The sequence below is a fragment of the Centruroides sculpturatus genome, unplaced genomic scaffold (assembly GCF_000671375.1).
Source record: "Centruroides sculpturatus isolate CEXI.00-Female unplaced genomic scaffold, Cexi_2.0 scaffold410, whole genome shotgun sequence".
NCBI classification, from domain to species: Eukaryota; Metazoa; Arthropoda; class Arachnida; order Scorpiones; family Buthidae; genus Centruroides; species Centruroides sculpturatus.
The window spans coordinates 301,128-317,212 of record NW_019384648.1 but is presented as its reverse complement, the minus strand read 5'-3'; the positions used below and the strand labels follow the sequence as shown (position 1 = coordinate 317,212).

At 30.2% G+C, this 16,085-nt stretch overlaps 1 protein-coding gene across 4 annotated transcripts in view; it reads right to left on the bottom strand.

The window, feature by feature from the left end:
- Positions 1–16,085, bottom strand: part of LOC111626228 (agrin-like) — a 148,320-nt gene that overhangs the window by 87,658 nt on the left and 44,577 nt on the right. For all 4 annotated transcript variants that reach the window (XM_023369534.1, XM_023369535.1, XM_023369536.1 and 1 more), the window contains exon 2: positions 8,731–8,766. In XM_023369534.1, the coding sequence (XP_023225302.1) occupies positions 8,731–8,766 (36 nt within the window). The remainder of the gene's footprint in view (positions 1–8,730; positions 8,767–16,085) is intronic.

The following is a 16,085-nucleotide window of genomic DNA, read 5'->3' as shown; positions in this document are numbered from 1 at the left end:
GTTAGAATATTCGAACATAACTGTAGAAAATATTTTAACTTTTAAGTGTAGAAAAGAAAAAGTTTAAATAAGAAAAAGAGAGAGATTTATGTCGAGAGATAAATTTATTATACGTCAGAAATCAAGTCGTTAGTGCAGTATTTCAAATAAGTAGACGTGAAGAAAGTGGAGTGAGTCTGGATAAACGTTTCTTGTTACAGTTGGATGTGTTCAACATGAAAGATGAAATTACCATGATATTTGCATGTGAATGTTTTATATCCCAACTACATGTTTCTCTTCTAAGATGTCAGAAGCGAAGTTTCTTTTATTATAAAACTGTTCTGAATTTTTATACCCTACTTAAAATGTGAGGAGGGGTGAGAAAGATTGTCAGTTAGGTACAGTACGTTTGCATCACGTTTATCCTTAAACAAATTTACTCTTTTAACGAATGGATTAATTTTTCGGCTATTTATCTTAATAGTAAAAGTTTAAAGGCAATAAACATAATTACACTATCTAATTTACTTTTTACAGCATACAAATTAAGCACCTACACCTATTAAATTATAATAAAACTCAATAAAACAAGAAGATATATATACATAGATCTTTGTTACTACATAAATCAATATTTAGGAAGACTTAATTATTTTTGGAGACGTCACAAATTTAATATATATATATATATATAGAGAGAGATTATAAAGTGAGGGAGGTTAAGATGGAGGAAACGTGCAGAAAAAAATTTGTATAAAGTCATGATTTACTAGCAAACATACTGTTTAAACATTTTACGATCAAAGATTACCGGGAGGTAATGGAGTTTAGGAAAAGTTGCTATTGTTGTGAAACCTTCTAGTCAATGTGTCATCTATTTTCCCTTCTATTCGCCAGATGGTGGGTTACAGAGTGCAGCTGTGACCCCGAGATTAGTCCCCCCCGGCGGTCGATTATACTTAATGGGGTCTGGATAGAGGTCATAAAGTAGTGAGTCTCCAGTTTGTCAAGTCGCTTTAACACTACGTTGAGTAAAGAAGGCTAAAGAGTACTTAATGTCTTGGGTTTGTTCGAAATTCGACAGAGTGTAATATTCTGACGAGGTCGAAGATTCATACGCTGCATCGAATGACCTTAATAAATTGGGGTGTGCTTTCTTGCACGTTAATACACTCTCTCCACTATTGATATGGCTTCTACTCTACATTCGCGATATGTTATTGCTATTTTTCTTGGTGTATATAAGTGTTATAAGCGGGGTTAAAAAGTTATCTTCGTTTTTGCTTCTTTTTTCGCGTTTTTAACGCAAGTAGCTATAAAATGAGTTAAATGTAATTCTTCTACATTTAAGCGGTTTTTTTCTGTATACAGCACACAAGAGTGCATATTTTCGTAGCATAAAATATATCAAAGATGTTAAAAAAATCCACACATTCCATACAAACTGGAAACTCTTACAGAAGAATGTAAACTCTTCCTTCCTCCCTTCTTTATAGATTCTCTATATACAATATAACTCTTCTTTACTCCATACAGAGTATATATAATCTTCTATATATAGCATATAACTCTTCCCTCCCATACAAAGTGATAGAATCTTTCTAGAGTTCTTCCCTTATGCTTTGTAAGGGGAAAAAGATGTTACCTTTATTTCTAGATCCAGTTTATGTAGAGCATATCTTATACATTCTACGTACAGATTGTAAGAAAAGAATGTATGTATTGGTATGTATTGGTAATAAAATTAGTCAATTTTACAGACGTAAATTTGCACATATTTTCAAATTCAGGGCATAACTGATAAACACATGACAAGCGTTAACTCTCCGCATCCACGTGACAATTATAAGGTTTCTATGACATCAATACTCAAAATACATTATCGATTAAATATTATTTTATGAAATTATCATTTAAAAAATGTAATTATTTAGAAAAATTTAGAATGCAGACTATTTTCTTGGATGCTTTCCAATGATAATGCCGAAAAGTCTAGAGGTTAATTATTTATGATATATTTAATGCAATTTGAGCATCCAGACTGATTATACACAACATTAAAAGTACTGTACATAAGTTGAGTAAAGTAAAGTTTAACATTAGAACGAATTATAATTTATCCTATGTTGGNCAATATCGATTATAAAATATTTAATTTTTTAAAATTTAACACCTCATAGAGCCTATAAATTTACTAAAGATGGTAAAAAATATATTAAATTTATCCAATAAAACATACAGAAAATGTATCACATTACTGTAGAGGGAAACATCTCACACAGTAATCCGATAGAGTCAACGGACTAGAGTTATTTTTAAAAGAAATTCTCTGCACTAATTATGTCCTAACTATGTTCAACTGTTTATTTTCGTAACATAAACATATATACAAACTTTAAAGTATACATTTATTTTATATTTACAAATATTTACGTGTTAAAAATGTATTACTTTACATTTAAATTCATATAATTGTCCCTGTATAGTTCTAGTTTGCATTTAATTCTTATTTTTTCCCGTGTATAAAAGAATTTTTAAAATGTTTACTGTTTTTCCTAAACTTTTAACGTAAAAATAAACCCGAAATTATAAAATTTCCACTATTTTCTCGACATGTTGATATGTGTATGCATTAAAAAAGACATTCTACTCTCCGCTCCACTATATTTATTCTATTTTAAACATGTTTAAGCATCAGAAAAACTAAAAAATTATTCAATTTTCACCTTTATCTTGACATTTTCTACATTTTTATACATTAAAATCATACATTAATCTGAAAACAACTCCACATACTGTATATCTTCTTCACTTTGAATACAAATAAAAGCTTTTCCACATTAAAATTACACATTTTCTTGTGTTAAAAACATTATGTATTGGCCTGAAAATATCTCCGTTTTGTTAGAACGAATTTAAACAGTAAATTTTCTACATAAACATGTAAAGAAAACTAAAAAAAAATTCTCCAATTTTCATCTTTTCTTTCTTCTTCATATGAAAGCATTCATTCACTTTAACTCAATATGTCCTAAAGTAGGTTAAACGTCTATTACTATAATTGTTTAATCTTTACAATCTAAGAAAAGATAGCAATCTTTATTGCTGTAGTAGTAATAACAAGCCGAGCATTTTATCTACTACAAAATACCATTTTCAATAAATCATTACGGAAATTAAAAACGTTTTCACAGGCGAAAAAACAGGAAAAATTTGTATAAAATATACAATTTTTTATCTTAATTTTGAGCTGTTTTTTAAAAATATTTTAATTTAAAAACACGGCATATAAAAAAACGTGGGTTGGATAATGAAATATTGGCATTTATTCTTGAGTCGGAATGTAATTTTTTGTGTAAAATGTTGTATAAAACACACCTGCTGTCGTTTTTATACAGGAAAATGTTTTTAAACAACGTTCAATATACAAAATTTATGATATACAGCATATATAACATGCAGAAACGTTTTTATTCCATCATCGATTTAGTGATTCCTCTTTCGGTTTTCTCCCTTTAATATTTATAAATTTGTAGAGTAGAATTATCCAATTTTATAATAACCTTAACCTAATTTTTTTAAATTGCACACACACACTAAGTCACTTAACGCCAATTCGTATTTTTGTATGGTGTTATAAACAGGATATAGAAAATCTGAAATGATATTTTCTTCAATTAACCCAATTCTTAAAAAAGTTATTTTGTAACTTCGATAGTTTTCTAACCCGTCTGTATAGATTCGTTCCGATTTTATGAAGCATGAAAAGAGACCTGTAAAAGTCTTCGACGTCAATAAAAATACCTAATCCTTTTTAAACATTCCTGTGGGAAATGCAATTCTTCATGCGTGCTATATATATGTATAGAAAGAGGGAGAGAGAATCGAGACAGAAACGATTCTACTTTATATGTTGCACATCTGCTCTTTTGCCATTCGGTTTTAATAGCTTTGCTGGTTTGAAGTGCTTTTCCATCACTTATACCAACTTTCAATTGTCAACTCGGTCGCTAACGTTGTTCCTACTCCTATACACTAAACTTTAGGTCTATACAATTTTTTTTCCATGTTATAAAGCCTTATTCTGAATATCTGTACTCAATTATCTCGTATTTTCAGAGAAATAGAACCAGTAGACTATGCAAGATACACTAACTCTATACAGCTTTAGAACGTCAACTCACTTGTCACCGTGTTGTTCCTCCTATACACTAACCTTTATACATTTTTTTTTTTTCGTGTTATATAGCCTTGTTTTGAATATCTATACTGAATTATATGAAAATATCGTGTATTTTCAATCAAATATAGCATGAAAATATGTATGATACAAGTACATTAATTCTATATAACTTTCAATTGCCAACTAACTTGCTAACGTTATTCCCCTTCTACACTTTCTTCTATTATAATTTCTTCTATATTTTTAAATTAAATTATTATTTTTTTCGTATTGTATAAAGTTTAAATATTTGTGACTTAATTAAGCTAAATAATAATATATTTTCAATTTGATGAAGCCCTAGTCTGACTTTGAAGTGATCTTCACACGCTTGCACCAACTTTCAATTGTTAGCTCAGATGCTAACGTTCTTCCTCTTATACAATCTGCTAATATCATTCCTTAAATACATTTTGAATGAAAATTATTATTTTTATGTCACAAAATATTTCTTTGAATATTTGCACCTCGATTATACTTTCAGTTTATAGAGTCACGATTATATATGGAAGATTCACTTTTGGATAAAATATTTTAATAAAATGTTATTTTTTAAAACATTTAAAACGAATATATTACTTTATTAAATCTCGGCGATTAAGTAAAAAGCAGTACTTTGCCAAGAATTGTGCAAATTCTCCACAAATTCTTGTTAAGCATCCTCATCATTTTCTTATTTTTAATGCTGCAACATCTTCGTGTAAATCTCTCTATTTTCATTTTAAATATAATTTTTCCTCTTAAAATCACTACATAAACATTTCTAAATGCATTTTTTCCTACTTATAATGCTCTACTTAATGTATCTCGCTTTATAAACCCAGCATCTTCATCTCATCCGCATCCTCTTCGTTATTTTCTTTAAAGCCATTTATAAATATTTTCCAAATTTTTAGGAAAGAAATATTTTTAAAAATAAACATTTTAATCACAGGATATACTGTTACAATTTTTGAAAAAAATTATTTAAAGCAATAATTTTAAAGATAAACTGGAACAGCTTTCAAAACTTGTCACCAAATATCCAAGCACAAAAATACATTGATTAAAAGTCCATATTCCCTCTTGCAAATCCTTCTATTTTAATGCTGTTGCATATTTATCAGTTGAAATAAGAGAAAGAGAATAAATATTGTAGCGATATAATTAAAAAATTTGTCATGAAATTCAAATTTTGACTTGTGAAACGGAATATTGTTTAATAGGAGAAGAGAAAAAAAAAGAGGAGGAGGTAGAGGAAGAAGAAGAGCCATGAAGAATTTTTTAAACGTCTCGAAAGCTAACTTAAATATAGGAAAATTTTAAGAATAATAAATTTTTAAAGATGTCAAAGGCTTTAACTTTTATACAGAACACGATCTTGCTGTATACTTTATTCCTATTGCATTGCTTGAACTTAATGTAGTTAGCAGTTCAGTTGTTTTTGTGCCCGAAGGCATCCCTACTTTTAAGTCTTCTGCTAGTTGTTAGATATTATAATTGGATGGCAAATGCCTAAGGCTGATCAACTTTTAATCATATCATCATGAAGCAAGATTTGCTACGTTGCTTCTTTAATTATCAAGCGCTTAAATGAATTGAATCGAGACGTACTTTGATTATCCCTTCTTCGATGCTCCAATGATTTTTAAGTTATTAAGATTTTTCTATGCTATCTTTTTAATCCGAAAATGTACTTTTTGGTGGATTACAATTGACCCTTTTACTTAATGAAAATCTCGTTGTAGGAGGGTTGCGCGTGCATTAATTATGGTTACAACGTCGTTACGGTTAAGCCGTAACCAGTCTAAGTAAAGAAAAATAATGGCGATATCTGTAACTATACAGGCGTCAACAGAGAACATGACGTTCTTACAAAGATTGAAAGCAACCAAGCGAAAGCGAAGGGTTGCACAGTGGTCAGGAACGACAGTGGAAAGGCGGATTGCCATCCAGATGTGACCGTCCATTTATTCGCTAAATGGAAGAAATAGAGTGGGTAAGTACTTGTCCATGAGTTGTACAATGTCGACACTGTCAGTAAATGTGAGCAATTACCCACTCACGTGTCCGGTCAGTTGGAATCATCGATAGCACTTCTTCCTCTACAATTTGTAAGGAAATTTACTTTAAACCCTCAACGGCTTACTTGCTCACTTCTTTATAACGTGGTGTCACCCAAAATGTTTCTTTCTCTACAATGAAATTTAACTTGAACTTTCTACAGCATATTTTTACGCCGTCGTCAATGACATTTTTAAACTCTACCGCCATTTTTTTCTTCGTTTATTACGAGACAATTAACGTTAAATCCTATTATTTTATAGAGGAAGAGTTCCTTACCGTTTACGGAAGGTTTTACAAATGATTTCTGATGTAAAAATTGCATAAATTTACTTGAAACTTCATTAAATTTCGCTTATTCTCTCATATACAAATTCGCAATCGTTGTTAAATCTATAGGTGTTAAAGCTTGTTTAATCTGTAATTTAATTTAATCATTAATTTAATGTAATCTTCTATTATCTACTGTCATCTTTCTGTACGATTTATGAGTGTAAAAATTCCTTAAAATTCCCTAAAATTGTTTGTTTAACGTTCTTCCACTTTCTTAATAAAATTTAAAAAGTACTTGTTTCCTATTTTTATTTTAGGTTTAACCTTTATGGTGACACATAAAATTGTGAAGAGAAGTGAAAGAAGAATGTAAAAAGCATCAATTTAGTCGTAAAAAAGAGTAGAATGTGTGAAATCAAACGGTTTTCTAAACAGATTCTGGAGGAGGAAAGACTAAGATGAGCTGTCCCATACGTAAGGATAAACAGAATGTTTATTTATATACTTAGGATGGATAAGCATATATGGATATGCATGCGTTTTGTACATAAAAAGACGAAGGTTTTGAGCGTGTAAAAAAGAAGAAAAGTTAAAAAAAAATTAGGACGTATCTCCTAATTATAATTAGAAGGAACAGAAGATAAAAGAATATAAAAAAGAGGAACGTTTTTCTCTCCCCGAGCAGGACACCACAGTGACTGATTAAAGCTCAGATGGGGTTTTCCATTTACGAAAAGGCGGAAATGATCTTTCTGGCCCCTTCCAACCCCCCTAGCAGTCCGCGGCAATTAGGGAAGAGTTAGAAATTACCCTCTGCTTAATCGCTATCTAGTGCTGAGGGCGGAGCTGGTTTGTGTGTGTTTAACGTGCATGAAGATACCATTGAACCCTAGCAACCTCTTCTCAAGATTTAAATTGTAATATTTTGGGCGGAGGTTTACTTAAAGGATCCATCACATATCATCTGGAGCGGAGACGAAACGTTTTAACATCATTTGCAATCTTAGTCGTTCGGTTACCGACGATATTATATAACCAAAAATAATTATTATAATTTAGATTAATGATGTATATTTAATTTGGCAAAGTTAATTATTCGGTTTGCCGTTATAACTTTGCATTCCGATAATTTTCCTAGAGATAAGCCTGGAAATGAAGCCTGACTTATGTTACGTATCTTAACGGCTGTTTCCTGTCTTGCAGAAAATCCTCAGAAATTTTTCTTTTTCTCATTTATAACATCATAATCGCTCACAACTGATGAAAGTCTATCTTTTATTACCCTATTTACACAAAGTAAAATTTATTCGAGGTGTTTAAAGAGCGCCATTTTTGCACCTAACGTAAGAAAAATCTTCTAGGTAATTACCTTAAAAAAATAATAATTATTAACAGAGGCTGGGAGATAGAAATTTCCGGCAAACAATTGCAGGGAATGTTTATAATTTATGTCTACCTGTAAATTAGTTGTGTGGAAGAAAACATCTTAAGAGTAACGCACGTCAAGAAGGAGTCGCGAATGGCAACGACAATGGACTAATCCACAGACAAGGCGAATGAGAATATATGGAGGCAATCAACTGCTCGGAACTATCCATTCTTCAACCTCTACCCTCTCTTAGTATTTGTTGGTTAAGGATTTTGTACGCTGGCTGAGTCTACAAACTGTTTACAAGGAAGGTGACACGAATGGTGGAGGAGCTAGGCAATAGTAAAGGGCAATATCTCACCTCCAGGCATTTATGTGCGTGTTGTATACAGCATCTGAGGTGAAGACGTTAAAGCAAAACCCCTGGAAAATATTACCAACATTTTCTATACATAAATACAGTTAGATATATTTAGATTTTTATACAAATTTACACAAAAATTTCTAACTTAATGGCGCTTACTACTCTGCTCTTCCTACGACAATTGTTCGATAAGTACACTTTTTCTTAATTTTTAAAGTTTTTTTTAAAGTAGGAATGACGAAAAGAAACGTTTTCTACTGTTTTATAATACAAACAACCGCTATAAGTATTTATTGATCTGGAAAATCGATAAACATGTCAGTTAAGTTGAGTGGTAATCTACTTTAGAAATCTAGAATGCCCAATGCTATGTATAGCAGGTGTTTCGAGACCAGAAAACATTTAATCAGTCCAGAAACATGCATTTTTTTCAGTTACTAAGTCATACGATACAGAAAAGAGAAAAGGAACACTTACTTTCGCGGACAGGAGGTCTGCTCTTCTGAGGTGCATCTGAAAAAGAAGAGAGAAATTATATTCTAAGATATAAAAAAGCACTTCTTTTATTGAAAATATCGAAAGTAAAGAAGATTTTTCTTTAAAAATATTCTCTCTTTTCTATCAACTTGTTTGCTTAAATGCATTTTTAACATAAACATGTCATTAATTTTGTAACCAAATACTACCTCAGGGTTTTATTGGTGTAGCTTTCACTTTTTTTTTTACAAAGAAATAACTCATTCAACCGCATTCTTCTTTAACTTCCCTTATTCATCTCTTTAAATTCTTACATAAATAAGCTATAACGTAATAAAACTTACGAATTTAAACGTATAAATATTTTAAAAAAACATGTTCTTAGGCCATTATATAATAACCGTAATGATGTAAAGTATTGAATTATCGATGGAGGCGATGGTTTATTTTTTTCTTTCGCTTATAATAAAAGAGGAATGTAAAAAAAGGAGGGTAAAGCTAATATAAGAGAACTCCAAACTGATCTCTTTTCTCACTTCAGAACTGCATTTGTAGTAGAAGAGCTCCTTACGCGAATAAAAGACCGGAAAAGAGACAGCAGAAAAAAAAAGATAAGAGCACTTCTTCTGGATGTAGTTTCGAGGGATTTTTCTATACTAGTCTCTATAAAATCACGTTTCCTCATCTCGTGTGGTTAGCTACTGATAACAATCACACTATACACACATTACCGAATTTGAAAACGTCAGGTATTTGACAGTTTTGACTTTCTTTACATTGCATTTCTTCCTTTCTCTTCCTTTTCTTTCTTCCACTTTCTTATTCAGTTATGTTAAATACATCTCCACATTTCTACAACACAAAGAGATTCGATGCTAATCTTTAACTAAAAAAAATCAAGGAAAAAAAACCGCTAAATTTATTATAAACTTCAATACAATTCTCGAGTGTACTTCATCAGGAAGCTATACTAGTTTTATTGGTCTACAAAATTATATTCTGCAGGTTCTTGCGGTTAAGAAATGATAAAAGGTCTACTAAAAAATTTATTAGATCATATAAAATGAATTTAAGTAGATTTTATTATATTTAACGCTATAAATCTCCATCAGAAACTGTTGATTTGCTATTTAAAATATCGAGCATCCTTTCATCAGATAAGAGTTTTATAAATTTCGCTTGGAAGATTTATATATACAGGGTGGCCCAAAAATCAGTTAACCACTGATATGTCTTACTTTATAATAATTACACTAAAATGATTATATTTCTGTACAAGTTTTGTAAAAGACAAGGGAGTTTAAACCCAAATTTGTATGCACACGTACACATGGAATACACAAAAGAAACACATAGTTAACTGACTATTGGGCCACTTTATATGTTGACGTAATAAAAATTAATTTATAAATCTAACATTATCAAAATAATCATAAAAGCAATCTCTAAAATCACACCTAAATAATGATCTTATATGATGAGGATGCTACAAGAGTGATTTTGGAGAAGATAAAACAAAACCAATAAAGGTATATTTTCTGTTGAAAATCCAAAAAGAAGAGCTTTAAAGATATATTTTTTTATTATAAAAAGTACTATTAAAATCGAATAGTAGATATAATCGATTTATATAATGTTTCTTGGAGGATATAGAATAGAATAGATTTAAAGCGTGTTTACTACTTTAAACTATATTTATACTTGTTAATTATTAAAGATTTTACAGTTGAAAATATGAAAAATTTTATGAGAAAATATACTGACTACTTCGTTAATTTTTAGCATGAAAAAGAATTGCATCTAGTAGAAAATTATGTCCTTTCAGAAACGTTTACAGGCATATTTATTCAGTTTGAGTTTTGAAAAATCACGTTGCATAAACTCCAAATACTTAAACTATGATTTATAGATGAGAATCTAGATCAAATTTTTTAGTAGGATTTAGTGGTTTTTCCGCAAAAAATTGCCGAAAAAACTACTAAAATCAGTAGATTTTTTCGGTTATAAAATCAATAAAAATTGATAACATTCCGATATGTTTCCCTTTAAAATCGATACATTTATAAGTTTGAATTATTAAAAAAACATTTTTTTAATTCTAATATAATTAAAAAATAATAAAAAAGGGGGTTTCACAGTTTTAAATACACACCAGAAACTAAAAAAGTTTCACCAATTTTCAGTTAAATCGATCGGAGTTAAGCTATTTCGAGTTATCTGTGCATTAAGCAAGACACGTTTAAAACACATTTTGGCGTTTTAAAATTTAAAAAAATTAGCAGAATTTTAATAATAATTAGCAAATTAATTAAAAGATAATCCCATCAAACAATTATTTAATTAATTTAGTTCGAGAAGGGGGGCGAAGAGTGAAAAAAGAGAGAGAAACACAAGAAAAAGTCTATACTCGCAATAACCAAATCCACTTTATTAAAGCAGTTGGAAAGGGGTAGAAAGAAAAAGAAGGAGGAGATAAAGTGGAAAATGGTGTTAATTGAAACCTTAGAAAATTATCCACGGAATCTTTACTCTTAGTTTTAATTAAAAGCTAAGATATGAAAGACTTAAAGCAATGTTACGTCACGGAGGACAGAAATGGAGTCAATGACGTTTATTTGTCTAAACAAGACGTGGAAACAGGCCGATCTGACAGAAGCTGTCAACGAATCTTGTATGCTTTTGGCAAGCAGGGAATTAATTTCTGTTCGACTCTAGCAATTTTCGTTAAATTCGGTACAGTCCACTACATTCTGTAGGGTTGCAATTGCAACAACCATCGACCCAACTTCCCTGTGAGACTTTGAAAAACCTTCAGCAATAATTATGCCAGTTCTAGTCTAGTCGATATTAATTGCGAGAACGGTTTGACTAGTTGGTAGCAAAGCCCTTTCTCCTCTACAGTGATTAATGGCGAGCATTTGCATGTCGCAAACTCTTTATCGATTTTTATCGCTTTTCTTCTCTATTGCCAGGTAAAAATTAGCTAAAGAGTAGAAATTTTACGTGTTTCTAAAGTATTTTCTATTATTTTTTTATATATGAGTTTATATTTTAGTTTAGAAATTAAAGAAGAAATCTTCTTGAGTTCATCAATTGATTGCAATGGATCTCCCTCGTCCATGGATAAAAGAATTAGCTGAAAAGTAGAAATTTTACATGTTTCTAAAGTATTTTCAATTATTTTTTTATACAAATAAGTTTATATTTTAGAAATTAAAGAAAAAAGTCTTAAGTTTACCAATTGATTGCAATGAATCTTATCTCTCTCATCCCATGGATGCGCTATATTAAAAGTTTGCTCTTTAAGAATTAAAAATTTTTTTTTGGAGGGGAAATTTAAATTACTTTCTTTCTTTGAATTTTTGGTGATATTCATCAGTGAAAAATTTTTCAACACATCTCAAATTTTCTCTTTAGAATAACGAATCGTGACTCGATTACCGAACTGCTCATCGCGCGATCTGAGGATGAGGGGAAGAAAATGGATAATTTTACAAAACAGGAAAAAGTGTATTAAAATTCTAAAAGTTTGATAATATAGAAGGATATAAAAACAAATTTTTTTCTTAATAAAAACTTTTTCGGGTAGAATTATAATAGGGAAAAGTATTTTTTTTAATTGAATCGATTCATTACGTAAGGATACGAGCGTTTTACATGAAAATCACGTTGACTTACACAACCTTAAACAAAATATCCAGGTTCCTGTTATTTTTTCCCGTTCACCCTGTCTCTATTCTTGATAAAATTGCTAGAGATAATTTCCACTGTTTGAATTTTTATTAACAGAGTAACTTGCACGCGGTAATAAAATACAATCTTCGAATTAACGAATGAAAACTCGATAGGAGATTCAATTAGAATTCTTCTTAGATATGTAGAAAGATAGGCTTTTAACAGTTCTTTTTTCCGATAAGCAATGTGTAAGTAAATACACAAACGTGCATTTTGCATATTTAACGTTTAAACGTTAGAAAAAAAATGAAGTCAAATGTTTACTGATAGTAAAAAAAAGTTTCCTTATTTAACTCTAAATTATTTATATTAGCTTTAATAAATGTTTAAAAATGATAAAATTAAATAAAAGTAGTTTCTATAAACATAAGCGGTTCGTTGAAGAATAATTGATAGCTTTTAAACAATTATCAAAAACTGTTGATTTCATTGGTAAAATGTTAGCGTGTTTATTCGTATAATTGATTTGAAATTAACCAATCATCAAAAAATATCTCCGTTGCGACGAATAACGTATATCTTACAAGTATTGCAAAGGACTACCACAGCGTATTTGTTATAAGCTACACAAACTGCAGCTTAGGACCTCACATTTTTACATGTATCATTATCTAGCGAAGATTCTATTATAAAACCACAGCAATAAGTCTAGTCCTAGGGACGCCAAAAGCCCAAAATATATCACTTAAGGTTATATTTATTGGTTTATAAATCTGATACCACATAATTAGACATATCTATACTGTGCATGTGATATCCGAAAACACGTAAGCGAATATAAATCGAGTATAAACAGTATAGAGCGCGTATGTGCATTAAATAAATAATATCTAGTAATAAGATTCAATACAGGACATTCAATAACAGTTAGTTCTATCTTACAATAGGGGAATTTCAGTAATTAAACGATATAAACGTGTACAGTATATAACACTTCTATATAGTTTAATACGGTTACCTAGCAATACAATAGGTATAATTACAGAAGATATCAAATGATATACGGTAATAGTTCAGAACAATAGAGGTAAACACGAAGCATAACTAACAACTAAGCTTAACTAGAGCTAGAAATTAAGAGAGTAAGTTCGCTTCCATCTCATAAAAATGCAGTTATTGTACCAATATCTGGCCATATAAATGTTCACAAATGATAAGTAGCAATAAAGGAGCGTACAGTATGCACTGTATATACTTTCTTCAATCTATATTTAACATATGGACATATTAATCTAACCTTCTACACTCGGTATTGAATTTCTTCACGCTTCAATTCATTGTAAGCGTTAGTTTGCAGCACATTACGGTTTGAACATATTTTATGTGAGATCTTTTATTAAGATAGATAAAGTGTCAAAGTATAAAGGAGATTACAATTTCTATTATTCATGTTTTTCTTTCTCTCAGTTTTCTTTTTTCTGTTTCTAAGAGAAAAAAGAAAAGAATAAACAAGAGAAAATAGGATTTATGTAATTCTAGATCTTGCTTGCGTTGGAATAGAAGTTTTCAAATATACATATATATTACGTTTCCAAATCAAAAATCCGATATCGGAGATTCTATTCTCTACCTTTTTTTTCCTCTATACAGTTTTTTCGGTCCATCCTTTCTTGGTAATTTAAACTTTAGAAGGTAGAAGGGAAGGGAGTGAGAGAAAGAGGAGCAGTAACTCCGTTCTGGTGACAGTTTAGCTGATCGTTTAATCAAGAAATTGTCATAGAAAAACAGCAATTTTTCCAAGATTACCCATTGTAAAAATATCTATTTACCTTTACGTCTTTATATAATACATTAATAAAATTTTTATTCTACTTTGAAATATAGTAAAAATCATTTTAAAATCTGTATATATATAATATTATATAAAAGAAAAAAACTGCATTTATTATAGAAGAAAACTCTAAGCAATTTAAGTAAATCCGACTTCATCAACTTTTATAAGATGCTATTCAGCAATTTTTATGTATAACAACTTTAGGAGGCGATTCTTTCCAAGAGGTATTCTTAAAAATTTTACTGGATATTGGATGTTTTATTAAGTCTTCAATATGCGGTCTTATTTATTGAACAGCCGGTCAACAAAAAACAAGAAGAACAAGAAGGGGAAGAAAAAACGAAGAGGAGGAGGATAGCAATATAGGGTATAAGGTAAAAGTACGTTCAGCTTCTGTGGGAAGATTCCATCTCTACTGTATTTTTGAAAAGAGGAAGAAGAGAAGAAAGGAAAAAAAAGGTACCATCCACAGAAGTGTCAGTTCGATCTGCTTTCTGAAAACAGAGGAAATGATCACTGTAAAATTTAGAGGGATTCAAATTTCAAAAGTCATCTTTCACTCTCGAGATTTAAATATATCATGTTCTAGATCGAAGCCAAGAGAAATGATACTTTCCTTGTTTCTATAACTTTATAAAAATTGCTTTTTTAGAATTTTTATCGTATTTTTTTGGATTTTTTTCTTAAAAATTTACTTAACTTCTAAGTGAGATTTAAATTGAGAATTTAAAAAAAATATATATTGTAGAAAATGAAGGGTGTCGTAGACGTATATATATATATATATAAAGCAATTGTAACTTTTTAATTTAGAAAGTTTTATGGTGAAGATATGTCGTTTAATTTTTCTTCTTTTTTTCTGTCTGTGTAGCTAGAATGGGTTTTTCTTTAGCAGGATGCAATCAATTGGCAGAACAGAAGACATCTGGGAAAAGTGGAAGTGTCACAAACCGCAGGTAGTCTGTCACGTTAGCTAGATTCGAACACGACACTCTCTGAGGATAAATCCCATACTCATGTTCTGCTTTGCTTCTTCTAATAGCCATTTCTGCCCTCATAAATCATCTTGGACACATAAACTATATTCCTCTTTAATTCTACTTAAAACATGCACGTGAGGATGCAGGAAAAGAGAGAGAAATGATGCGGAGGAGGATAGCACTAGAGCATCAACGGAAATTTATAAAGAAAAATGAAAATAGGAAAAAAATGCGAGAAGAAATATCGGTTAATTTTATATAAGGAAGCATTTCTGGTAATTAAATTACCCTTTTGGATAATCGATAATGCAAGAGAGGATAATAGAATTGTACGAGAGAACCCGATCCATATTTATCCAAGATGCTAAATAAGGTAGACGTAAAATCAATTTTAGCTTTTTCCTCCCCCTCTGTTTTTTTCTACATTTTTTTCTCTTCTTAAAATTCGTAGAAAATAAATAAATAAAAATACAGAATTAACACGGTTAATTAACTTATCGAAATTTTAAAATTCTCTTAATTTTAAACAAGAAAAATGATAAAGAATACTTTAAAACAGGAGAATGAGGCGGAGGATGAGGAGGAAGGAAAAAAATATATATAACTAAACCAAACCAAGCATAAACCAATTCGTTACAAATGGTTCAGAACGACCTTATATAAATTTGGTAAAATGGAAACGTGTTGAACAGGTGCACTCTAGAGAGAAACAGTGATATCACCCAGGGATATTGCCAGGATACAGGTGAAACTGTAGGTTTGGCTCTTATCAAATTTCTGCAGCTTCAAGGCTCTTATCAAAACCCAGAATATTGCATCACCGTAAAACATATATGACTTCACTATTTACAATATCAAAGTTTTCT